Source organism: Ranitomeya imitator, chromosome 5 (assembly GCF_032444005.1).
Source record: "Ranitomeya imitator isolate aRanImi1 chromosome 5, aRanImi1.pri, whole genome shotgun sequence".
NCBI classification, from domain to species: Eukaryota; Metazoa; Chordata; class Amphibia; order Anura; family Dendrobatidae; genus Ranitomeya; species Ranitomeya imitator.
This window is the reverse complement of record NC_091286.1, coordinates 201,901,673-201,928,474: the sequence shown is the minus strand read 5'-3', so window position 1 is coordinate 201,928,474 and position 26,802 is coordinate 201,901,673. Positions and strand designations below refer to the sequence as shown.

Sequence of the window (26,802 nt, the reverse complement as noted above, 5' to 3'; positions counted from 1 at the left end):
GTGCAGGATAAACATTCGCCGAGTCTTTTTTATGCCGTTCCTTGTGTTGCATAAGTGACTTTATTCTTTGGGTCGGTTGATTACAGCAATACTAGATTTATATTGGGCTTTTCTGTTTGGCCGCTGTCACACAATAAGACGCTTTTTATTGCATCACGTTTATATATTTTTTGTGTTTTGTCCCTTTTTCACAATAAAAACCATTTATAGAAAAAATATATATTTTTGCATCACTTTATTCTGAACGCTATAACTTTTTTATTTTTCTGCTGATGGGAGCTGTATGGAGGCTTGTTTTTTGCGGGACTAAATGACGTTTTGAGCTATACCATTTTTATTTTCACTCATCTATTTTATCACGTTTTATTCCACTTTTTGTTTGGCGGCATGATTATAAAGCACTGATTTTTGCCTTGTTTTTTAATTACCGTATATACTCGAGTATAAGCCGACCCGAGTATAAGCCGACCCCCCTAATTTTGCCACAAAAAACTGGGAAAACTTAATGACTCGAGTATAAGCCTAGGGTGGGAAATGCAGCAGCTACCGGGAAATGTCAAAAGTAAAAATAAATACCAATAAAAGTAAAATTAATTGAGACATCAGTAGGTTGTGTTTTTGACTATCCATATTGAATCAGGAGCCCTATATAATGCTCCATAAAGTTTATGATGGCCCCATAAAATGCTCCATATTAAAATATGCCCCATATAATCCTGCATAAAGGTTAATAATGGCCCCATAAGATTCTCCATAGACACATTTGCCCAATATAATGCTGCACAAATGCTGATTATGGCCCCATAAGATGCTCCATAAAGATATTTGCCCCATATAGTGCCGCACAAACGTTATGGCCCCATAAGATACTCCATTCAGACATTTACCCCATACAATGCTGCACAAACATTAATTATGGCCCCATAAGATGCTCTATAAATAATAATAATAATCTTTATTTATATAGCGCCAACATATTCCACAGCGCTTTATAGTTTAACAGTATCAAACACAACAGACATAATTAACAACGTTAACAATACAATAATTAAAGCGAAATAAAATGACCCTGCTCGTGAGAGCTTACAATCTACAATGAGGTGGGGGAGACACAAAGCACAGGTGTGTATTTACAATGATGTATTTACAATGATGGTCCAGCCATCTTCAGGGGTTGGGAGATAGATGGGGATAGTGAATGGGCTACACACACACACACACACACACACACACACACAAACATAAAATGAGTTTGATTAGTGACCGTGATAGGCCGCTCTGAACAAATGTGTTTTGAGCGAGCGCCTAAAACTATGCAAATTGTGGATGGTCCTAATATCTTGGGGTAGAGCATTCCAGAGGATTGGTGCAGCATGGGAGAAGTGTTAGTCGGGAGTGGGAGGTACGGATTAGCGCAGAGGTTAGTTGAAAGTCATTTGCAGAGCGCAGCGGTCAGATAGGCCGATAGACAGAAATGATGGAGGAGATGTAAGGGGGTGCCGCACTGTGGAGAGCTTTGTCGGTGAGAACAAGTACTTTGAATTGTATCCTGTAATGAATGGGCAGCCAGTGTAATGTCTGGCGAAGAGCGGACACGTCCGAGTAATGATTAGCCAGATGGACGACCCTGGCTGCTGTATTAAGGATGGACTGGAGAGGGGAAAGTCGAGTGAGGGGGAAGCCAATTAATAGAGCATTACAGTAGTCCAGGCGGGAATGGATCAGGGTGACAGTGAGGGTTTTTGTTGTTTCTATGGTGAGAAAAGGGCAAATTCTAGAGATGTTCTTTAGGTGTAAGCGGCACGAGCGGGCAAGAGATTGTATATGGGATGTGAAGGAGAGATTGGAGTCAAACATAACACCCAGACAGCGCGCCTGCTGCCGGGGTGTTATTATGGTGCCACCCACGGAGAGGGAAATGTCAGATTTAGGGAGGTTAGTAGACGGCAGGAGCAGAAGAAGTTCAATTTTGGAGAGGTTGAGTTTCAGATAGAGAGCGGACATGATGTTGGAGACTGCAGACAGTCAGTGGCGTTCTGTAGTGCAGCGGGGGTAAGGTCATTGGATGACGTGTATAGTTGTGTGTCATCAGCATAAAGATGATACTGAAATCTGCTGATGGTCTGTCCAATTGGGGCCGTGTAGAGGGAGAAGAGAAAGGGGCCAAGGACTGAGCCCTGAGGTACCCCGACAGTGAGAGGAATTGGAGCCAGAGAACAGAACACTGAAGGAGCGGTCAGAAAGATAGGAAGAGAACCAGGAGAGAGCAGTGTCCCTAATGCCTAGTTACTGGAGCCTAGAGAGTAGGAGAGGGTGGTCAACAGTGTCGAAAGCTGCAGAAAGGTCGAGAAGAATGAGCAGAGTGTGGTTACCGTTACGTTTTGCTGTCAGAAGGTCATTGGTCACTTTGATGAGTGCAGTTTCAGTCGAATGTAGGGGGCGGAAACCGGACTGTAAAGGGTCTAGGAGTGAGTGGAGAGGTAATGGGTAAGGAGGGAGTATATCAGGCGCTCCAAGAGTTTAGAGATGAAGGGAAGATTGGAGACTGGTCTGTAGTTATTTGAGCAGGATGGGTCGAGAGCGGGTTTCTTTAGTAATGGAGTAATGATAGAGTGTTTGAAGGAGGAGGGGAAAATGCCAGAGGAGAGGGAAAGATTAAAGATTGTAGTTAGGGGAGTTGTGACTATAAAGATATTTGCCCCATATAGTGCTGCACAAACGTTGATTATGGCCCCATAAGATGCTCCATACAGACACTTGCCCCATATAGTACTGAAAAAACGTTGATTATGGCCCCATAAGATGCTCCATACAGACACTTTCCCAATATAGTGCTGCACAAACGTTGATTATGGCCCCATACAGACACTATATAGTGCTGGACAAACGTTGATTATGGCCCCATACAGACACTTGCCCCATATAGTGCTGCACAAATGTTGATTATGGCCCCATACAGACACTTGCCCCATATAGTGCTGCACAAACCTTGATTATAGCCCCATACAGACACTTGCCCCATATAGTGCTGCACAAACGTTATGGCCCCATAAGATGCACTTGCCCCATTTGCTGTTGCTGCGATAAAAAAAAATTCACATACTCACCTCTCCGTCGCTCAGGCCCCCGTCACTTTCAATATTCACCTGACTTCGTTCCGGTGCCGCTCCATCTTCAGCGTCTTCTGCACTGACATTCAGGCAGAGGGCGCGCACTAATCACGTCATCACGCCCTCTGACCTGGCGCTGTGCAGTCCCTGGTTCCCCAGCGCTGCAGCTTCTTCCTGTACTGAGCGGTCACTGTTACCACACATTACAGTAATGAATATGCGGCCCCACCCCTATGGGAGGTGGAGCAGCATATTCATTACTGTAGTGAGCGGTACCATGTGACAACTCAGTACAAGAAGAAGCTGGGGCGCCGGGGAGCCAGGGACCTGCAGGGACCGCGCCAGGAGCAGGTGAGTATAATTAGACAGCCCCCGCTCCCCCTCCCCTGCTGACCCCTGGGTATGACTCGAGTATAAGCCGAGAGGGTGGCTTTCGGCCCAAAAAAATGGGCTGAAAATCTCAGCTTATACTCGAGTATATACGGTACTAAGGGTTTGCTTAGTGTTTTCTAGGCCTGGTCATTCTGGAAGTGACAATACCTAATGTGCACTTTTTTTGTTTTATATACAGTGGGGCAAAAAAGTATTTAGTCAGTCAGCAATAGTGCAAGTTCCACTACTTAAAAAGATGAGAGGCGTCTGTAATTTACATCATAGGTAGACCTCAACTATGGGAGACAAACTGAGAAAAAAAAATCCAGAAAATCACATTGTCTGTTTTTTTATCATTTTTTTTGCATATTATGGTGGAAAATAAGTATTTGGTCAGAAACAAACAATCAAGATTTCTGGCTCTCACAGACCTGTAACTTCTTCTTTAAGAGTCTCCTTTTTCCTCCACTCATTACCTGTAGTAATGGCACCTGTTTAAACTTGTTATCAGTATAAAAAGACACCTGTGCACACCCTCAAACAGTCTGACTCCAAACTCCACTATGGTGAAGACCAAAGAGCTGTCAAAGGACACCAGAAACAAAATTGTAGCCCTGCACCAGGCTGGGAAGACTGAATCTGCAATAGCCAACCAGCTTGGAGTGAAGAAATCAACAGTGGGAGCAATAATTAGAAAATGGAAGACATACAAGACCACTGATAATCTCCCTCGATCTGGGGCTCCACGCAAAATCCCACCCCGTGGGGTCAGAATGATCACAAGAACGGTAAGCAAAAATCCCAGAACCACGCGGGGGGACCTAGTGAATGAACTGCAGAGAGCTGGGACCAATGTAACAAGGCCTACCATAAGTAACACACTACGCCACCATGGACTCAGATCCTGCAGTGCCAGACGTGTCCCACTGCTTAAGCCAGTACATGTCCGGGCCCGTCTGAAGTTTGCTAGAGAGCATTTGGATGATCCAGAGGAGTTTTGGGAGAATGTCCTATGGTCTGATGAAACCAAACTGGAACTGTTCGGTAGAAACACAACTTGTCGTGTTTGGAGGAAAAAGAATACTGAGTTGCATCCATCAAACACCATACCTACTGTAAAGCATGGTGGTGGAAACATCATGCTTTGGCGCTGTTTCTCTGCAAAGGGGCCAGGACGACTGATCCGGGTACATGAAAGAATGAATGGGGCCATGTATCGTGAGATTTTGAGTGCAAACCTCCTTCCATCAGCAAGGGCATTGAAGATGAAACGTGGCTGGGTCTTTCAACATGACAATGATCCAAAGCACACCGCCAGGGCAACGAAGGAGTGGCTTCGTAAGAAGCATTTCAAGATCCTGGAGTGGCCTAGCCAGTCTCCAGATCTCAACCCTATAGAAAACCTTTGGAGGGACTTGAAAGTCCGTGTTGCCAAGCGAAAAGCCAAAAACATCACTGCTCTAGAGGAGATCTGCATTGAGGAATGGGCCAACATACCAACAACAGTGTGTGGCAACCTTGTGAAGACTTACAGAAAACGTTTGACCTCTGTCATTGCCAACAAAAGATATATTACAAAGTATTGAGATGAAATTTTGTTTCTGACCAAATACTTATTTTCCACCATAATATGCAAATAAAATGTTAAAAAAAACAGACAATGTGATTTTCTGGATTTTTTTTTCTCAGTTTGTCTCCCATAGTTGAGGTCTACCTATGATGTAAATTACAGACGCCTCTCATCTTTTTAAGTGGTGGAACTTGCACTATTGCTGACTGACTAAATACTTTTTTGCCCCACTGTATGTACTTTTTATCATAATATTTATTTACAGGTACTCTAACTATATACAATATATGTGTGTGTGTGTATGTGTATATATATATATATATATATATATATATATATATATATATATATATATATATATATATATATATATATATATATATATATATATATATATATATATACACACAGGGTGGAGCGCGGTAATTTGCTTTTTTGCACTGCATGCTGTGGCGGCACTGTCGGTCGACGAGAGGGGAGAGTGGGTGTGGCTTACAGTGGCTGATGGGAGATTTGTATTCCTCTGCCTTTCAGTTGCCATCATGCAGTGGACACGTGAGGAGAGGTCATTTTGTGTTGAAGCGTATTTTTCAAATGCCCACTCGATCATTGCAGTGCAGCGTGCTTTTCGTTTACAATTCGCTGTTCCTCCACGCGGACGTGTTCCTGGATGGCAATCAATTGTAAATTGGGTGAATGCATTCAGAACAGCAGGGAATGTGTCATGTGTACGAAGGGGACCTGAGAGAAGGATTACAACACCACAAAACATCGAGAGAGTTAGAGCAGCAGTACTGCAATCTCCGAAACGCTCTGCTCGGAAGCAATCATTTGCTCTTGGCATTTCAAGACGTTCTCTCCACTGGATTCTTCATGATGAACTGAATTTTCACCCGTATAAAATGTGCGTGGTCCAACATTTGTCAGCATGGGACTATTTGACACGGCGGACCTCTTGTGAAGACATGTTAGCAACGATACCCCGTGACGCAATTGTGTTTTTTTCTGATGAGGCACATTTTCACCTCAGTGGGTGTGTAAACAAACAAAATATGCGTTACTGGAGTGAAACAAACCCCAGAGAAGTTCACGAGAGACCTCTGCATTCGGACCGCGTCACTGTGTGGTGCGCCATATCACGAGTAGGCATCATTGGTCCTTACTTTTTTCAGGATAATGGTCGTGCCATAACTATGAACTCCGAACGGTACTTGTCTATGATACAGGATTATTTTCAGCCGGCTCTTGAGGCAATGGAACTAGAGGATACATGGTTCCAACAGGATGGTGCCACTGCACACACAGCGAGGGTTACCATGAATTGTTTGAGGCAAATGTTTCCTGGACGGCTTATCTCTTTGAGGGGAGATGTGAACTGGCCAGCACGCTCACCAGATTTAGCCCCATGCGATTTTTTCCTTTGGGGTTACCTGAAGTCTAAAGTGTATATCAACCGTCCCAACACCTTGGAAGACCTAAGGAACAATATTGAAGCTGAAATTGGCAGAATACCAGTGGACATGCTTGTTAGAGTTCATGAAAACTTCAGAAAACGTATGCAGCAGTGTGTGGATAGCGAAGGTCGACATTTGCCAGATACACTATTTAAAACCATGTAATTTAAAAATTCCATTACTGTTCAGTATAATTAAAATATAAAATAAATTTTTCTAATGATCATAATTTTTTTATTTCATTCCCAAATCAGCAAATTACCGCGCTCCACCCTGTACATATATATATATATCTGTGTGTATATATACTGTATGTGTGTGTGTTAGAGTGTGTGTGTATATATATATATATATATATATATATATATTATATACATACATACACTAGCTGAAGAGCCCGGCGTTGCCTGGGCATAGTAAATATCTGTAGTTAGTTATAGCACCTCACGTCTCTTATTTTCCCCCTCACATCTCTCATTTTATCCCTCACACGTCTCATTTTCTCCCTCACACCTCATATTTTCTTCCTCACACCTCATATTTTCCCCCTCACTCCTCTCATTCCCCCCTCACTCCTCTCATTCCCCCCCTAACACTTGTCATTTCGACCTCATATCTGTCATTTTCCGATCACTCCACTATTTTCCCTCACTCCTCTCATTTTGCACTCATACCTTTTAATTTTCTCCTCACACCTCTCATTTTCCCCTCCGTATATACATGTTTGTCATCTCTCTTATATATAGTATACACCTGTATGTCATCTCCTGTACATACCTGTATGTCATCTCCCCTGTATAAGGTATATACCTGTATGTCCTCTCTTCTGTATATAGTATATACCTGTATGTCCTCTCCTATATATAGTATATACCTGTATGTCATCTCCTCCTGTATATAGTATATGCCTATATAGTATATACCTGTATGTCATCTCCTCCTGTATATAGTATATACCTGTATGTCCTCTCTTCTGTATATAGTATATACCTGTATGTCATCTCCTATATATAGTATATACCTGTATGTCATCTCCCCTGTAAATAGTATATACCTGCTGTATGTCATCTCCTCCTCTATATACCTATGTGTCATCTCCTCTTTTATATAGTATATACCTGTATGTCATCTCCTCCTGTATATAGTATATACGTGTGTCATCTCCTCCTGTATATAGTATATCTGTAAGTCATCTCCTCCTGTATATAGTATATACCTGTGTCATCTGCTCCTGTATATAGTTTATACCTGTGTGTCATCTCCCCTGTATATAGTATGTACCTGTATATCATCTCCTCCTGTATTAGACCTCGTTCACATGTTATTTGGTCAGTATTTTTACCTCAGTATTTGTAAGCTAAATCAGACTTGTGTGTGTCTTAGGGCGAGTTTCATGTGTCAAGTTGTGTGTGTTGAGTTGCGTGTGGCGACATGCATGTAGCAACTTTTTGTGTGTCGAGTTGCATGTGACAGGTTAGTGTGGCGAGTTTTGCGCATGGCGAGTTTTATGTGTGGTGCGTTTTGAGTATGTGCAAGTTTTGTGTGAGGCAACTTTTGCATGTGTTGCAACTTTTGTGCATGTGGCAATTTTTCTGCATGCGCAAGTTTTGCGTGTGGCGAGTTTTCCATGAGGTGAGTTTTGCACGTGTGGCTAGTTTTGCCTGAGCCTAGTTTTGCATGTGGCGAATTTTGCGTGTGGCGTGTTTTGAGTGACGACTTTTGTGTTTCGACTATTATGTGGCGAGGTTGGTGTATGTGTGGTGAAATGTGTGCTGAGGGTGGTATATGTGTTCAAGCACATGGTAGTGTGTGGCGCATTTTGTGTGTGTGTTCATATCCCCGTGTGTGGTGAGTATCCCATGTCGGGGCCCCACCTTAGCAACTGTACGGTATATACTCTTTGGCGCCATCGCTCTCACTTTGCCTCCAACACTTTTCCTTTCACTTTTTCCCCATTATGTAGATAGGGGCAAAATTGTTTGGTGAATTGGAAAGCGCAGGGTTAAAATTTCGCCCCACAACATAGCCTATGACGCTCTCGGGGGCCAGACATGTGACTGTGCAAACTTTTGTGGCTGTAGCTGCGACGGTGCTGATGCCAATCCCGAACATACACACATACACACATTCAGCTTTATATATTAGACTAGCTGAAGAGCCCGGCGTTGCCTGGGCATAGTAAATATCTGTGGTTAGTTATAGCACGTCACTTCTCTTATTTTCCCATCACTCCTCTCATTTTCCCAATCACATCTTTAATTTTCCCCCTCACATCTCTCATTTTCTCCCTCACACCTCTCATTTTCTCCCTCACTCCTCATTCCCGCCTAACACTTGTCATTTCGACCTCACATCTGTCATTTTCCGATCACTACACTATTTTCCCTCACTCCTCTCATTTTGCACTCACACCTTTTCATTTTCACCTCACACCTCTCATTTTCACCTCAGTATATACATGTTTGTCATCTCCCTTATATATAGTATACACCTGTATGTCATCTCCTGTATATAGTATATACCTGTATGTCATCTCCCCTGTATATAGTATATACCTGCTGTGTGTCATCTCCCCTGTATATAGTATATACCTGTGTCATCTCCTCCTATATATAGTAAATACCTGTATGTCATCTCCTCCTATATATAGTATATACCTGTATGTCATCTCCTTCTATATATAGTATATACCTGTATGTCATCTCCTCCTGTATATAGTATATACCTGCTGTGTGTCATCTCCCCTGTATATAGTATATATCTGTGTGTCATCTCCTCCTGTATATAGTATATACCTGTATGTCATCTTCTATATATAGCATATACCTGTATGTCATCTCCTCCTGTATATAGTATATACCTGTAGGTAATCTGCTCCTGTATATAGTATATACCTGTGTCATCTCCTCCTGTATATAGTATATACCTGTATGTCATCTCCTCCTGTATATAGTATGTACCTGTGTCATCTCCTCCTCTATATAGTGTATACCTGTGTGTCATCTCTCCTGTATATAGTATATATCTGTGTGTCATCTCCCCTGTATATAGTATATACCTGTGTGATCTCCTGTATTAGACCTCGTTAACACGTTATTTGCTCAGTATTTTTACCTCAGTATTTGTAAGATAAATTGGCAGCCTGATAAATCCCCAGCCAACAGGAAGCCCTCCCCCTGGCAGTATATATTCGCTCACACATACACATAATAGACAGGTCATGTGACTGACAGCTGCTGTATTTCCTATATGGTACATTTGTTGCTCTTGTAGTTTGTCTGCTTATTAATCAGATTTTTATTTTTGAAGGCTAATACCAGACTTGTGTGTGTTTTAGGGCGAGTTTCGTCTGTCAAGTTGTGTGTGTTGAGTTGTGTGTGGCGACATGCATGTAGCGACTTTTGTGAGATGAGTTTTGTGTGGCAACATGCGTGTAGCAACTTTTTGTGTGTCGAGTTGCATGTGACAGGTTAGTGTAGCAAGTTGTGTGCAGCAAGTTTTGCGCATGGCGAGTTTTGCACGTGGTGAGTTTTATGTGTGGTGCCTTTTGAGTATGTGCAAGTTTTGTGTGAGGCAACTTTTGCATGTGTTGCAAATTTTGTGCATGTGGCAATTTTTCCGCGTGTGCAAATTTTGCGTGTGGCGAGTTTTCCATGAGGTGAGTTTTGCACTTGTGGCGAGTTTTGCGTGAGCCTAGTTTTTGCATGTGGCGAGTTTTGCGCGTGGTGAGTTTTGAGCGGCGACTTTTGTGTTTCGACTTTTATGTGGCGAGGTTGGTGTATGTGTGGTGAAATGTGTGCTGAGGGTGGTATATGTGTTCAAGCACGTGGTAGTGTGTGGCGCATTTTGTGTGTGTGTTCATATCCCCATGTGTGGTGAGTATCTCATGTCAGGGCCCCACCTTAGCAACTGATCGGTGTATACTCTTTGGCACCATCGCTCTCATTCTTTAAGTCCCCCTTGTTCACATCTGGCAGCTGTCAATTTGCCTCCAACACTTTTCCTTTCACTTTTCCCCATTATGTAGATACGGGAAAAATAGTTTGGTGAATTGGAAAGCGCAGGGTTAAAATTTCACCTCACAACGTAGCCTATGACGCTCTCAGGGTCCAGACGTGTGACTGTGCAAAATTTTGTTTCTGTAGCTGCGACGCTTCCAACACTTTTCCTTTCACTTTTTTCCCCATTATGTAGATAGGGGCAAAATTGTTTGGTGAATTGGAAAGCGCGGGGTTAAAATTTCACCTCACAACGTAGCCTATGACGCTCTCGGGGTCCAGACGTGTGACTGTGCAAAATTTTGTGGCTGTAGCTTCGACGCCTCCAACACTTTTCCTTTCACCTTTTTCCCCATTATGTAGATAGGGGCAAAATTGTTTGGTGAATTGGAAAGCGCGGGGTTAAAATTTCACCTCACAACATAGCCTATGAGGCTCTCAGGGTCCAGACGTGTGACTGTGCAAAATTTTGTTTCTGTAGCTGCGACGCCTCCAACACTTTTCCTTTCACTTTTTTCCCCATTATGTAGATAGGGGCAAAATTGTTTGGTGAATTGGAGCGCGCGGGGTTAAAATTTCGCCTCACAACGTAGCCTATGACGCTCTCGGGGTCCAGATGTGTGACTGTGCAAAATTTTGTGGCTGTAGCTGCGACGGTGCAGATGCCAATCCCGGACATACACACACACACACACACACACACACACACACACATACACACACATACACACATTCAGCTTTATATAGTAGACTAGCTATTGAACCCGTTCTACGCCCGGGTGGCTAGCATCTATATTGGTATATGGTCTCCATCCTGGTATGTGCTGCTCCATCCTGCGTCCCCATCCTGTCATGAGCTGCTCCATCCTGCGTCCCCATCCTGACATGTGCTGCACCCATCCTGCACCCCCATTCTGACATGTGCTGCTCCCATCCTGCACCCCCATTCTGACATGTGCTGCTCCATCCTGCGTCCCCATCCTGTCATGTGCTGCACCCATCCTACGCCCCCATCCTGCCATGTGTTGCACCCATCCTGCGCCCCCATTCTGTCATGTGTTGCACCCATCCTGCGCCCCCATTCTGTCATGTGCTGCTTCCATCCTGCGCCCCCATTGTGACATGTGCTGCTCCCATCCTGCGCCGCCATTCTGACATGTTCTGCACCCATCCTGCGCCTCCATTCTGACATGTTCTGCACCCATCTTGCGCCCCCATTCTGTCATGTGTTGCACCCATCCTGCGCCCCCATTCTGTCATGTGCTGCTCCCATCCTGCGCCCCCATTGTGACATATGCTGCACCCATCCTGCGCCTCCATTCTGACATGTTCTGCACCCATCCTGCGCCTCCATTCTGTCATTTGCTGCTCCCATCCTGTCATGTGCTGTTCCCATCCTGTGCCCCCGTTCTGTCATGTGCTGCTCCCATCCTGTACCACCGTTCTGTCATGTGCTGCTGCCATCCTGCGCCCCCGTTCTGTCATGTGCTGCTCCCATCCTGCGCCCCGTTCTGTCATGTGCTGCTCCCATCCTGCGCCCGTTCTGTCATGTGCTGCTGCCATCCTGCGCCCGTTCTGTCATGTGCTGTTCCCATCCTGCGCCCCCGTTCTGTCATGTGCTGCTCCCATCCTGCGCCCGTTCTGTCATGTGCTGCTGCCATCCTGCGCCCCCGTTCTGTCATGTGCTGCTCCCGTCCTGCGCCCGATCTGTCATGTGCTGCTGCCATCCTGCGCCCGTTCTGTCATGTGCTGCTCCCATCCTGCGCCCCCGTTCTGTCATGTGCTGCTCCCATCCTGCGCCCGTTCTGTCATGTGCTGCTGCCATCCTGCGCCCGTTCTGTCATGTGCTGCTCCCATCCTGCGCCACCATTGTATTATATGCCCCCCATAAGATGCTCCATTATATATGCCCCGTATGCTGCTGCCATATATAAAAAAAAAAAAAAAACATACTCGCCTATCGTCGCTGGGGGGCCTGAGCAGGCGGGGAGCGTCACTCTGTGAGGCCCAGACTGCGCCGGCGCTTGCGCAGTCTATAAAGGCTTCGGACAGAGTGACGCTCCCAGCGTTATATTATAGATATATATACACGCACACATACACGCGCACACTCAGTGCCTTGCGAAAGTATTCGGCCCCCTGAAATTTATCAAACTTTTCCCACATATCATGCTTCAAACATAAAGATGCCAAATGTAAATTTTTGGTGAAGAATCAACAACAAGTGGAACACAATTGTGAAGTTGAACAACATTTATTGGTTATTTTAAATTTTTGTGGAAATTCAAAAACTGAAAAGTGGGGAGTGCAATATTATTCGGCCCCTTTAACTTAATACTTTGATGCACCACCTTTTGCTGCAATTACAGCTGCCTGTCGCTTGGGGTATGTCTCTCTCAGTTTTGTACATCGAGAGACTGAAATTCTTGCCCATTCTTCCTTGGCAAACAGCTCGAGCTTCCTTACCAAAAATTTACATGAATAATTTCGCAGGGCACTGTGTGTGTGTGTGTGTGTGTGTGTGTGTATATATATATATATATACATACACACACACACACACACACACACACACACACACACACACATATATATATATATATACAGTGGGGCAAAAAAGTATTTAGTCAGTCAGCAATAGTGCAAGTTCCACCACTTAAAAAGATGAGAGGCGTCTGTAATTTACATCATAGGTAGACCTCAACTATGGGAGACAAACTGAGAAAAAAAAACCCAGAAAATCACATTGTCTGTTTTTTTATCATTTTATTTGCATATTATGGCGGAAAATAAGTATTTGGTCAGAAACAAACAATCAAGATTTCTGGCTCTCACAGACCTGTAACTTCTTCTTTAAGAGTCTCCTCTTTCCTCCACTCATTACCTGTAGTAATGGCACCTGTTTAAACTTGTTATCAGTATAAAAAGACACCTGTGCACAAACTCAAACAGTCTGACTCCAAACTCCACTATGGTGAAGACCAAAGAGCTGTCAAAGGACACCAGAAACAACATTGTAGCCCTGCACCAGGCTGGGAAGACTGAATCTGCAATAGCCAACCAGCTTGGAGTGAAGAAATCAACAGTGGTAGCAATAATTAGAAAATGGAAGACATACAAGACCACTGATAATCTCCCTCGATCTGGGGCTCCACGCAAAATCCCACCCCGTGGGGTCAGAATGATCACAAGAACGGTGAGCAAAAATCCCAGAACCACGCGGGGGGACCTAGTGAATGAACTGCAGAGAGCTGGGACCAATGTAACAAGGCCTACCATAAGTAACACACTACGCCACCATGGACTCAGATCCTGCAGTGCCAGACGTGTCCCACTGCTTAAGCCAGTACATGTCCGGACCCATCTGAAGTTTGCTAGAGAGCATTTGGATGATCCAGAGGAGTTTTGGGAGAATGTCCTTTGGTCTGATGAAACCAAACTGGAACTGTTTGGTAGAAACACAACTTGTCGTGTTTGGAGGAAAAAGAATACTGAGTTGCATCCATCAAACACCATACCTACTGTAAAGCATGGTGGTGGAAACATCATGCTTTGGGGCTGTTTCTCTGCAAAGGGGCCAGGACGACTGATCCGGGTACATGAAAGAATGAATGGGGCCATGTATCGTGAGATTTTGAGTGCAAACCTCCTTCCATCAGCAAGGGCATTGAAGATGAAACATGGCTGGGTCTTTCAACATGACAATGATCCAAAGCACACCGCCAGGGCAACGAAGGAGTGGCTTCGTAAGAAGCATTTCAAGGTCCTGGAGTGGCCTAGCCAGTCTCCAGATCTCAACCCTATAGAAAACCTTTGGAGGGAGTTGAAAGTCCGTGTTGCCAAGCGAAAAGCCAAAATCATCACTGCTCTAGAGGAGATCTGCATGGAGGAATGGGCCAACATACCAACAACAGTGTGTGGCAACCTTGTGAAGACTTACAGAAAACGTTTGACCTCTGTCATTGCCAACAAAGGATATATTACAAAGTATTGAGATCAAATTTTGTTTCTGACCAAATACTTATTTTCCACCATAATATGCAAATAAAATGTTAAAAAAACAGACAATGTGATTTTCTGGGTTTTTTTTTCTCAGTTTGTCTCCCATAGTTGAGGTCTACCTAAGATGTAAATTACAGACGCCTCTCATCTTTTTAAGTGGTGGAACTTGCACTATTGCTGACTGACTAAATACTTTTTTGCCCCACTGTATATATATATATACATATATGCTATGCTTTATAATTGGTCAGCGCTGCACTTACAGACAAACTTGCAACATAATGCTTTGAGAATGATCTAACAGGTTTGCTAGTTCTGGTGACCCAGATGTTGTCATGACGGGGGCATCGATCGAAGATCAGAGGGGGGCTCCCTCCAACTGGTATATCGTTTGCAGTATTTAGGGGGTTAAAGTGCCAGAAGCGGTGCGGGTACTAGTCCTGTGTCAGCTGTCAGGATCAGCTAACACCAGTCAACGATCGCAAGCCCAGCCTCTGTTCGTGCAAAATCGCCATGACTTTAAATACCAGCTGACCATGACGTATGGATACTTCTAATGTCAGGAAGGGGTTAAAGTTTGAAAAGTGCGAAATTTTCCATTTTTGTTTATCAAATTTTCGATATTTTTAGAAATACACGCAAATCATATCGATCAAAATGTACCACTAACATGAAGTACTATATGTTATCAAAAAACATTCTCATAATCATTGTGAACCGTTGAAGCTTTTAGAGTTATTACCATTTAAAGTGACACTGATCAGATTTCAAAAGATTTGACTTTGTCATTAAGGTCAAAATTAGCTCCATCACTAAGGGGTTAAAAAGGTCCACAAAAAATTAGCAAAAGCTAATCAAACAGATGCGGGCTGGTATTATTAGGCTGGTAAGTGGCTATGGGTATTGACTTCCTCCAAAACTAATTACACCAGCTCTCAACCACCCCAGAAATTATGCATCCATTAGATGTGCCGATTCTGGCGCTTAGCCTCTTATCTTCTCTGGAATGCCCTGGTGCGTTGGTAATCAGGGTAATAGGCCAGGGGTTAGTAATTGAGAGGTGTCTATAAGACACCCTATTACTAACCCCGTAGTCAAAAGCAATAAACACACACACAAAAACATTTTTAATTGTAAAAAGCACTTCCCGACCCCCTTTAATCCATTTATTACCTTTAAAAAATAAAATAATCCAAAGCGATCTACCATGAATCCGTCCCACGTCTGACAACAATCCCCAACTCCGCTACATCCGGATACCGTGCTGAGTGGTGACGTTACTAATGTGACCGCTCAGCACGGCATCCAGGACACAATGACAGTAGTGTGTGACTCTTGCTGCTGCGACAATCGCTTATGTCAGTAAGCTTATCGTAGTGCATAGCCGATGAGCTGCCATAACCTTACAAACATCAGCGCTCTTCAGAGCAACTGGATTCACACACTGTCTTTGTATTTTGGTTGCCGTGCTGAGCGGTCACATTACTGATGTCAACACTCAGCACTGCATCCAGATGTAGCGGATTCGGAGATCGTTGTGGGACAGATTTGCGGCAGACACCTTATTTTATTTTTTAAAGGTAATAAATAGGTTAAAGGGGGTCCGGGAGTGCTTTATACAATTTAAAGACTTTTCTCAGTGTGTGTTTATTGGTTTTGACTAATGTGTTAGTAATGAGGGTGTCTTATAGATGTCTCTCCATTTCTGACCTCTGAGATTGATGTCAGCGGACATTACACAGCTGACATCAACCCCAAAACCACTACCCCACTTGCCAATGCACCAGGGCAAGCTAGAAGAGCTGAGGAGGCAAAGTGCTAGAATTGGCGCGTCTAATGGATGCGCCGCTTCGGGGTGGCTAAGGGCTGGTGTTATTAGTATGGGAGGGGTCTAATATCCAGCTTTCTGGTAATTAACCCCTTTCTGCCAGCTGACGGGATAGTATGTCAGCTGGCAGACTCCCCCGCTTTGAGGTGGGGTCCGGCTGTGAGCCAACCTCAAAACCGCGACATGTCAGCTATTTTCAACAGCTGACATGTGAGCGCAATGGGCGCGAGCGGAATCGCTATCCGCCCGCACCCCTTAACTAGTTAAATGCCGCTGTCAAAGTCTGGCAGCGGCATTTAACAAGCGCTGCCGGCTGATCGGGGGTCTCCTCTATGGTTGTTGATGGCCGATTTCTTTGAGCGCCACCCTGTGGTCGGCACTCAAAGCAATGCTGCATTTCTGCTACATAGAGGTGATCTGTGCTTCACCTCTATGTAGCAGAGGCGATCGAGTTGTGCATTCTTCTAGCCCCATGGAGGCTATTGAAGCATGCCAAAAAAAAAATGTTTAAAAAAATATAAAAGTTTAAATCACCCCCCCTTTCGCCCCAATCAAAATAAAACAATAATCAAAAAAATCGAACCTACACATATTTAGTATTGCCACGTTCAGAATCGCCCAGTCTATCAATAGAAAAAAAGTATTAACCTGATCGCTAAACGGCGTAGTGAGAAAAAAAATCGAAATGCCAAAATTACGTTTTTTGGGCGCCGCGACATTGCATTAAAATGCAATAACGGGCGATCAAAAAAACATATCTGCACATAAGTGGTATAATTAAAAACGTCAGCTCAGCACACAAAAAATAAGCCCTCATCCGACCCCAGATCACGAAAAATGGAGACGCTTCTGGTATCGCAAAATTGCACAATTTATTTAATTTTTTTTTAGCAAAGTTTGGATTTTTTTTCACCATTTAGATAAAAAAGGACCTAGACATGTTTGGTGTCTATGAACTCGTAATGACCTGGAGAATCATAGTGGCAGGTCAGTTTTAGCATTTAGTGAACCTAGCAAAAAAAGCCAAACAAAAAACAAGTGCGGGATTGCACTTTTTTTTTTGCAATTTCATCGCATTTGGAATTTTTTTTCCCGTTTTCTGTTATACGACATGGTAAAACAAGTGCTATGGTTCGAAAGTACAACTCTTCCTGCAAAAAATAAGCCCTTACATGGCCATATTGACGGAAAAGTAAAAAAGTTATAGCTCTGAGAAGTAGGGGAGCGAAATCCGAAAATGAAAAAACGAAAAAAGCTCCGGGGGTGAAGGGGTGAAAAATGGAGGGGAGCCCACATCATTTGTTTTGGTGCCCCCATTTTTAATAACCAGTAAAGGCGACGCAGACAGCTGTGAGCTGTTAATAGACTGGGAAGATCCATGAATACATGTGCAGTAAAGTACACACACTGCACTAATTATATATCTCACTGACCTCTTTCTATCTGTTCTATCTATATACCTATTCAATCCAATCTATTCTGACGGTTCACACTGTGATTTCACTGTACTCAGCTGATGAAATGTAGCGTTTCCTTTGAAATGGCTGCTTAAAAACCATGACCAATGTGCCGTACAATTTTTCTTTTCTCGCACCCATTGACTTGCATTGGCGAGTCTCGGTCATACAGAGCATGCTGCAATTCCCCCACCACCCTCACTCTAATTCCAGGTGAGGAAAACCTCACAGATGAACATTGAATAATATTGTTGCTAGTTCAATGCGATTTTTTTTTTCCCCCCCTTCATATTGCACTCACTGATTATATACACAGATGTGAGCACCGCCTAAGGGAAAGTCACTGTAAAGGGTAAAATTTGTTGGTGAAAATTAAAGATTTCAAAGGCTGAACTTTGGAAGGTACAAACCGAGAGATATTTTACGCAGACCAAAAAACCCAGTTGGGAATGCAACTTATGAGGCTGTTGTGAGATGCTGTCCAATAACTGTCACCGTAACCCACCTTTTTTTTTAGGTGTTGGAGGTGCTTCTGAAAATGAAGATCCGTCTAAAATGGTAATGGTCCTTGCTGCCACTAATTTTCCATGGGATATTGATGAAGCTTTAAGGAGGCGTTTGGAAAAGCGGATTTATATTCCTTTGCCATCTGGTAGGTGGACAGTCTTGCTTTCCTACAAAATTTTGGCCTGAATTAATTTGTTTCCATTAATTAATATGTTGTTTCTGATTTCTATGTTTGTAGAAGCTATACTAATAATGATATAATCCATATGTACGCGGTAGTGATCAGGCAGCCAGTCTTGCAGTTATCAATTCTGCAGCAATAGCCAGGTTATTTAACTCCTTTGGTATTGTAGATAAAAGGGTTGTCTTCCCTTTTATGTGGATAAGTGGCCAAGCGTGATGTAAAAAATGCAGTGTAAGCAGCCAGGGTCTCCTGCTGTTCTCCTTGCTTTCCCTTTGTGATTTATGACCACTACTGCCAATGATTGGCTGCAGCAATCACTTGTTTATACATATGGAAAAGGAATCTCCATTGGGAGAGTAGCAGCAGGGGAGTATGGTAAAAGCAAAAGGAGCAGACATGGGGCACCAATATCAAAATCAAATTTAAAGTGTGTGCGCCCAATATAACACATGGAATGAACAAGGTTCAGTACAATAGAGAATGTCATCCGAAGAGAAAAAATTGTAAACAATGAATCCTAGTAATATATAAAATGTGTTTTACACACACATTAAAAAGTGGTAAAAACCAGCAATTGGCACCACACTCCAAGTTCATAACGCGTAATCGCAGTGTACATCCCCATCATAAAGACAAAACATTAGTCTGTTCCTTGTTGTGTATGTACTGTATATACATAGTTAAAAAAAAACCTTTGGAAGTCATGGTAGAACAATCAATGGCATTGAAAATATTTAGCTATGGTAGTAATATTAATCATTAAATAAATGAATTGTTATAAAATGGCTGTTGTAGGGTATGGATCATACAGTTCAGGCATGGAAGTAACAGAACAGAAAAAAGGGGGTAAGGCCACATTCACACGTTGCTTTTTATTCTGCGGGTTCTCCCGCAGCGGATTTGATAAATCTGCAGGGCAAACCCGCTGCGGTTATCCCTGCAGATTTATCGCGGGTTCCGCTGCGGGATTTACCCCTACTATTGATGCTGCATATGCAGCAATATGCAGCATCAATAGTAATGTTAAAAATAATAAAATAATGATGATATACTCACCCTCTGACGTCCCGATCTCCTGGGCGCTGCAGGCGGCGGTCCGGTTCCAAAGATGCTGTGCGACCAGGACCTTCGGTGACGTCACGGTCATGTGACCGCGACGTCACCGAAGGTCCTGGTCGCATAGCAAACCTGAGACCGGACGGCCGCGTGCAGCGCTGAGACTTCAGAGGGTGAGTATACATGATTTTTTATTTTTATTCTTTTTTTTTTTAATACAAATATGGTTCCCGGGGCCTGGAGGAGAGTCTCCTCTCCTCCACCCCGGGTATAACCCGCACATTATCCGCATTACTTCCCGCATGGTGTGCACAGCCCCATGCGGGAAGTAAGCGGATCAATGCACTTCTATGGGTGCAGAATCGCTGCGATTCTGCACAAAGAAGTGACATGGTCCTTCTTTTTTTCCGCAGCAATTCTGCGCGGTTTTTTTCGGGTTTTTCCGCATCATGTGCACTGCGGTTTCTGTTTTCCATAGGGTAACATTGTACTGTACCCTGCATGGAAAACAGCTGCGGACCCGCAGCGGCAAAATCGCCGCGGTTCCGCAGTAAAAACCGCATAGTGTGAACATGGCCTAAGGGAGAAAGCAGGGTCCAGAAGAAGGCATTAAATGCCAAAACTAACGTCGGGGCCTGACACAAAAAATTATGTGGAGTCCCCCCTATTATTTAATAACCAGATAAGGCAAAGCAGACATCTGGGGGCTGATATTAATAGGCTGGGAGGATCCATGGATAATGTCCCCTTTCCAGCCTATTAAGATCAGCCCTCAGCAACTCCTGAAATGGCACATATATTAGATGCGCCAATTCTGGCACTTAGACTTGGCTCTTCCCCATTGCCCTGGTTCGGTGTCAATCGGGGTAATGGTTTATGGGGTTGATGTCAGCTTTGTAATGTCAGCTGGCATCAAGCCCATAGGTTAGTAATGGAGAGACGACTGTCAGACACCCCCATTTCTAACCCCGTATTTAAATTACGACATCATCGCCCTTGAGACACGACTGCAAGTGACCTATGTAGGATACCTCCCCCCCCATGCAGCTTCCACTGCTCTCTGCTTTCACGCATGTGTTGTAACGCTGCCTCCTGCTAATATGGACTGTATCAGGTGGTGGTGCCGGTTGTTGTGGTGTGCTGAGGAAGTTTTTCCTCATTTCAGTATGCTAACTCTGCATTCCAAGGTGGTGCCGGTGTCCCAGCTGCATTGGCAACTTCCTATTCCTCCTCTGTCTTGTTCTTCCATTGAACCCCTCGCTGTCAGGTGGGAACGTCGTCAGTATTGCTTCTACCAGCGTGCGCTTGTATTCACGCATTTTGCCACTCCAGTGACGGAAGTAATGATGGTATGTTGTCCTTGTAGTGGGGATCCATCAGGGTGGCCACCCAGTAACCTGCACTGCAACTTGGCGGTCATTGCGCCGATGCTGCAGCATGTATTGGCTCATGTGTGCCAGGCTGCCCAGAGGCAACGACAAGCTGTCCTCAGTGAGAGGTGTATGGTCTGGCTCCTCTGTATCACCCCAGTCACGCTTCAATGATGCCCATAAGATGCCATGAGTGCCACCCTGCTGTGAACACTGTTTCTCCTCATCCTCCAAAACTATCCCCTGGTTGGACAGTTGTGTACCTGGCTCTTGCCACTGTTGGTAAAGGAACCCGCCCTCTTATCCATGTGTGAATGGCAGGACTGGTAACTGTGTGAATGGTCCCTGTTCCTCCTGTGCTATCACCTCATCTATCATCTCCTGAATTTTTTTTTCTTTTTTTGGAGCAGGCATAGAAGTGGTATAATAACGCTAATGATGGCATCATCAGCACTGGCCATGTTGGTGGAGTATTGAAAGCAGCACATATGTCCTGCATGGAGGCATACATGTCCTATTTGGAGGCCCACTCTTTGGTGGTGAAGTGTTGTTGTTCCACAGAGCAACTCACCCACGCGTGCTACAGTTGAAACTCCACTATTGCCTGCTGCTGCTTACAATCTATCCATCATATGCAAGGTGGAGTTCCACTTTGTTGGCACGTTGCATATGAGGCCATGACCGGGAAAGCAGAAGTGATGCTGCTGCGCCGGCAGCAAGCAGCAGTAGGGTGAGAACACCGAAAGTGTGTGAACACACTGCCTACAATTTCAGCAGCAGCTCTGACTTATGTGGGTCATTTTTAAGGAAGTTGTGCACCACCAAATTCAGCACATGTGCCAGGCATCTCAAAGTGACTAGGCCCACAGCTGCTATGAGATTTAGCCCATTATTGCACCCACCAGAACGGGCTTGAGGTTCACCGGCACCAACCACTCATGTGTTTGCTGTTTGATACACGTCCATGGCTCTTGCGCCCCTGGCTGTGCTGAAGTTGGTGTTGCAGGGCTTACTGTGACCGGATGAGGAGGCTATGGAGGAAGCTGAGTATGAGGAGGAGGCAACAAGGACAGAGAAATGTCCAGCAATCCTCAGTGGTGGTAGGACATGAGGTAGAGCGCCTTCCGCCTCTGTCCCAGCCCCCACTACATGGCGATTGTGGTGCTTACTAGTCCAGTGGTTATGTGGACCTTGCCACTGATAGCATTGCGCAGTGCACATCTGATTTGGTTGTATGTGTGTGTAGGGCAGGGATGGCAAGCCTGTAAAAGTAGTGTCGACTGGGAACAATGTACTGCGGGAAAGCCACAGCCATCAGTTTTTTAAAACTGTCCGTCGCCACCACCCAGTATGGCAGCATTTCACAGACCAGGAATTTGGGAATGCTGTCATTCAGGACCATGGTTCGTGGGTGGGTATGGAGGTATTTTCTCTTTCTCTTGAGGGTTTTAGGGGAAGGAGAGCTTAATACTTCCATGGGATGGTGTGGAAATGCTCGGTGACACTGCTGGGGGTACTGTCACATCCTCTCTTTGAAGGGAGGCAGGCTGCCCTGTTAGTGGTTAGCAGGAGGAAGACGCCGAGACTATAACAGAAGAAGGAGCAGGAAGGAGGATCAGATCTGTCATGCTGTTAACAGTAAGGTGTGCACTCCACTGCACCTTGAGTTTGGAATTCAGATGCCTTGTCATGCGGGTGGTGCTCAGGTTGAGAAGATTTGTGCCTCGCTTCAGGCTCCAACAGCACAGTGTGCAAACCACACATGTCTTGTCGTCAGCACAATGCCTGAAGAAATGCCACTCCAGGAAGCTCTTTTGAGCTGGCTTTTGTTTACTTGACATGGTGGGCAGTAGCAGCAGACGTACTGACTAGTGGCCACCCGCTATACTTTTGCACCCTGCTCTTTCTGTGCTGCTGGTGCAGTGTGGACCACTTCCTCTTCCTCCGAATTGCGCACATCACTAGGATGGGATTTGTTCAATGTGTTGTCTAGGACCTCATTATCCCCTGCATCATCTTTCACCCACTACTCACCCTTGCCCATCTGCACATTTCAGAAAGACGCAGCAGTTGGCACCTAATTTTTGTTGTCCGCTGGCTGAATTAGCCCTCCCATGTACTCATCCTCCAACATAACAATTAAGGTACCGTCACACTAGACGATATCGCTAGCGATCCGTGACGTTGCAGCGTCCTGGCTAGCGATATCGTCCAGTGTGACACGCAGCTGCGATCAGGCCCCTGCTGTGATGTCGCTGGTCGGGGAAGAAAGTCCAGAACTTTGTTTCGTCGCTGGATCTCCCGCTGACATCGCTGAATCGGCGCGTGTGACGCCGATTCAGCGATGTCTTCGCTGGTAACCAGGGTAAACATCGGGTTACTAAGCGCAGGGCCGCGCTTAGTAACCCGATGTTTACCCTGGTTACCATCGTTAAAGTAAAAAAAAACAACCACTACATACTTACCTACCGCTGTCTGTCCCCGGCGCTGTGCTTCTCTGCTCTGGTTGTGAGCACAGCGGCCGGAAAGCAGAGCGGTGACGTCACCGCTCTGCTTTCCGGCTGCCCGGCACTCACAGTCAGTACAGAGAAGCACAGCGCTGGGGACAGACAGCGGTAGGTAAGTATGTAGTGGTTGTTTTTTTTACTTTAACGATGGTAACCAGGGTAAACATTGGGTTACTAAGAGCGGCCCTGCGCTTAGTAACCCGATGTTTACCCTGGTTACCGGGGACCTCGGGATCGTTGGTCGCTGGAGAGCTGTCTGTGTGACAGCTCTCCAGCGACCAAACAGCGACGCTGCAGCGATCCGGATCGTTGTCGGTATCGCTGCAGCGTCGCTAAGTGTGACGGTACCTTTAGTTGAACATCAGTGCACTCAGTCTCTTCCACTTCTGGAGCAGGCCAGGTGGATTGGCTACAGAACCCCAGCCACCGGAGTCATCAAACAGCAGAAGAGACTGCTGCATGACTTTGGCTCAGACTCCTTGGAGGATTTACAAGGGGGTGAGGGGTGGAAGAAAAATGGTCTTCAGGTGCCAACTCTGTGCTTTTTGCAAGGGACTGGGTGGAAGACAACGCCAAGGAACTGGAAGCATTTTCAGCCATCCAATCTAACACCGCCTCAACATGTTCTGGCCTCACCATTCGGCCAGCGATACTCGGTACTATGAAATGACGCATAAAGTCCTGTCGCCTGTGTGCACATGAGGAAGGTGTTGCACTTGGACACGTAACGGGCACAGATTGATCACGTCCTCTCTCCGCAGAAGCTACAGCAGGACCACGTCCCCTATTTGATATGTGTTCTCCACTAAGGCAGAAGAGGGGGGAATATACATTTATTTTTAATTCTTCTTTTGAGTGAATGGAGAACTCTGTATACATCTGTGTATGAATATGCCTCAGTGTGTCTCTAATTTTTGCTTTGTCTTTTCCAGCCAAAGGCAGAGGAGAGCTCCTAAGAATAAACCTTAAAGAGTTGGAGTTGGCAGATGATGTTGACATTGACAACATAGCAGAAAACATGGATGGTTATTCTGGTGCAGATATTACAAATGTATGCAGGTATGTCTTACAAAAGCAATATGTAATTGGTAATAACTAGATTGGTATGTTAATTGTAGACTTATATAATTTGTAAAAGAGAAATTTATATTTGCGCTAAGAAACTGAGAACACTTAAAAAAAAAAAAAAAAAAAAAAAAAAAAAAATCCAACCTAATATGGGAATAAAACTATGCAATATAAAAGGAAGAGAAAACCTTGATACTCAGATAAAACCAAAAAAATACACTGTGTATTCCGAAATTAGTTGGATTTTGGTCCATTGTGCGCTCCATAGCCAGTCACGTGATTCATCACGTGACCATGACGTCACGCAAGGTCCTGCAGCTCCTCTGCACCTTGCCAGCTTTACTGTAGATCCTGTGCAAGCATCTACTGCACGTGGCAGCTTGATATTTCCCAGAGGGGCGTCTGTTACCGGCCGAAACGGCGCCCCAACTTCTTGGGTATGATTTTTTTTACCCTTGCTCTGGTTATGATGCCATACCGTGGTGGACATTGAACCACATTCAAACAAGAGGACCGACACACCTTAAGAACTGCTCTCAGTTGGGACCATCATTCGTACGCCGCTATCCTTTTTCAGAGAGGTAATTTGATATTTTCTTTTTTGGTTTTATCTGAGTATCAAGGTTTTCTCTTCCTTTTATATTGCATAGTTTTATTCCCATATTAGGTTGGATTTTTTTATTTTATTTTAAGTGTTCTCAGTTTCTTAGTGCAAATATTAATTTCTCTTTTATAAATCTTTTTATACTGGACAAATAGGGTGGTATTGTCCCTTTATTTGCTGCAGAGACTCGAGACTGTGTGCTGCGCCCTTAGTTGCTTATTTATATTCCGAATATAAACAAAGTATACATATATTAAAATGAAAAGTTTATTCTATAAAGTGGAGAAATCCGCTGCAGAATGGCCCGATGACGTTAAGCACCTGTAGGCCTGTGACCTGACTTTATTATGTAATCAGAGAGCACCATCCTGTGGGGGCAGAGACCCTGATTCCAGCTATGTATCACTTACAGGTCTGCTTGCTGCAGCATTGATAAAATCACGTTTTTCTCTGCTGCAGATCTACCAGTGCTCTGAAAAGCTGAGCTGTGTATTACCCTGCGCATACCACTGATTGGCAGCTTTCTGTCTACACTGTGCATATTCTGAAATCTGCCAATCAGTGGTGGGGACAGAATTATACAGAGCTCATGAATAGAGTAATGCGAATTTGTTCAGGTTCCCTCTTATTTGGCAAGCTATAGTGCTTACCGAATAAGCTGCAGAGGGAACCTGGATACATGGAGCGCGCCGGCTGATCGGCGCCGCAGCTGCATGTGTCACGGCTGTCACACCATATGCATGGATAGCCAGCCTGTATGTTGGACTCTCCATTTTGGTGCTGTAACTGTGACACAGCTGCGGCGCTGATCAACTGGCACGATCCAGGAAGCTGAGTTCCCTCTGCAGCTTATTTGGCAAGCTCTATAGCTTGCCAAATAAGAGGGAACCCGAACAAATTCGTTCAACTCTACTCATGAATATGTTTGACTACATGGCACCAGGTTCACTAGTCTTTTTGTGATTTATCTGCTGCTGATAAAATAATGATTTGGTCAAAGCAGTCCAGTAAGTGACACATTGCTGGAATCAGTGCCTCTGCCCCCCTTCCCCCCCCTCCCGGTTAGATCGCAACATTTAGATGGCAAAAACCTGGTAGCATAATCCATTTAATACTTCTTGACCTAGAAATGCACATATCTCCACAGAGACGCTTCTTTAATGGCAATGAGAAGACGCATTGAAGGCTTAACTCCAGAAGAAATTCGCAATCTATCCAGAGATGACATGCACATGCCCACTACAATGGAAGACTTTGAGATGGCATTGAAGAAAGTTTCCAAATCCGTGTCTGCCTTGGATATTGAAAAATATGAGAAGTGGATAGAGGAGTTTGGGTCTTGTTAACAGGACTCTTAAATACTAGACGTAAAAGATATCAGTCTGCCTGAAGTCTTAACTTTTTTTCTGTAGTTTATATCTTTGTTGAGTTGGCACTGGCTGCTATATTTTTTTAACTCTTTGTAAACTGCAATGATTCTTAAAATAATAAAAAACCACATTTGATTCTATTTACTGCTTTGATCATCAAAGGGAGTTCTCCAGCCTAAATATTTCTGGTTTTATCTCTCAACACCAGATTTTTAGAGGTGGCACCTATGAATGATGGGCTTGCAAAACTTCTGAATCTTTAAAATGTAAAATCTCTCTATGTCTGAAATTTAAGGCCAAGTCGTGAGGCTGCACTACTGAGTGATACTGGTGACCTACCCACTC

At 44.5% G+C, this 26,802-nt stretch overlaps 1 protein-coding gene across 1 annotated transcript in view; it reads left to right on the top strand.

The window, feature by feature from the left end:
* Window positions 1–26,597, top strand: part of KATNA1 (katanin catalytic subunit A1) — a 79,549-nt gene extending 52,952 nt beyond the window's left edge. The window contains exons 9-11 of the mRNA XM_069769513.1: window positions 18,309–18,443; window positions 24,348–24,474; window positions 26,235–26,597. Of these exons, the coding sequence (XP_069625614.1) occupies window positions 18,309–18,443; window positions 24,348–24,474; window positions 26,235–26,433 (461 nt within the window). The 3' untranslated portion in view covers window positions 26,434–26,597. The remainder of the gene's footprint in view (window positions 1–18,308; window positions 18,444–24,347; window positions 24,475–26,234) is intronic.
* Window positions 26,598–26,802: the final 205 nt, after the last annotated feature.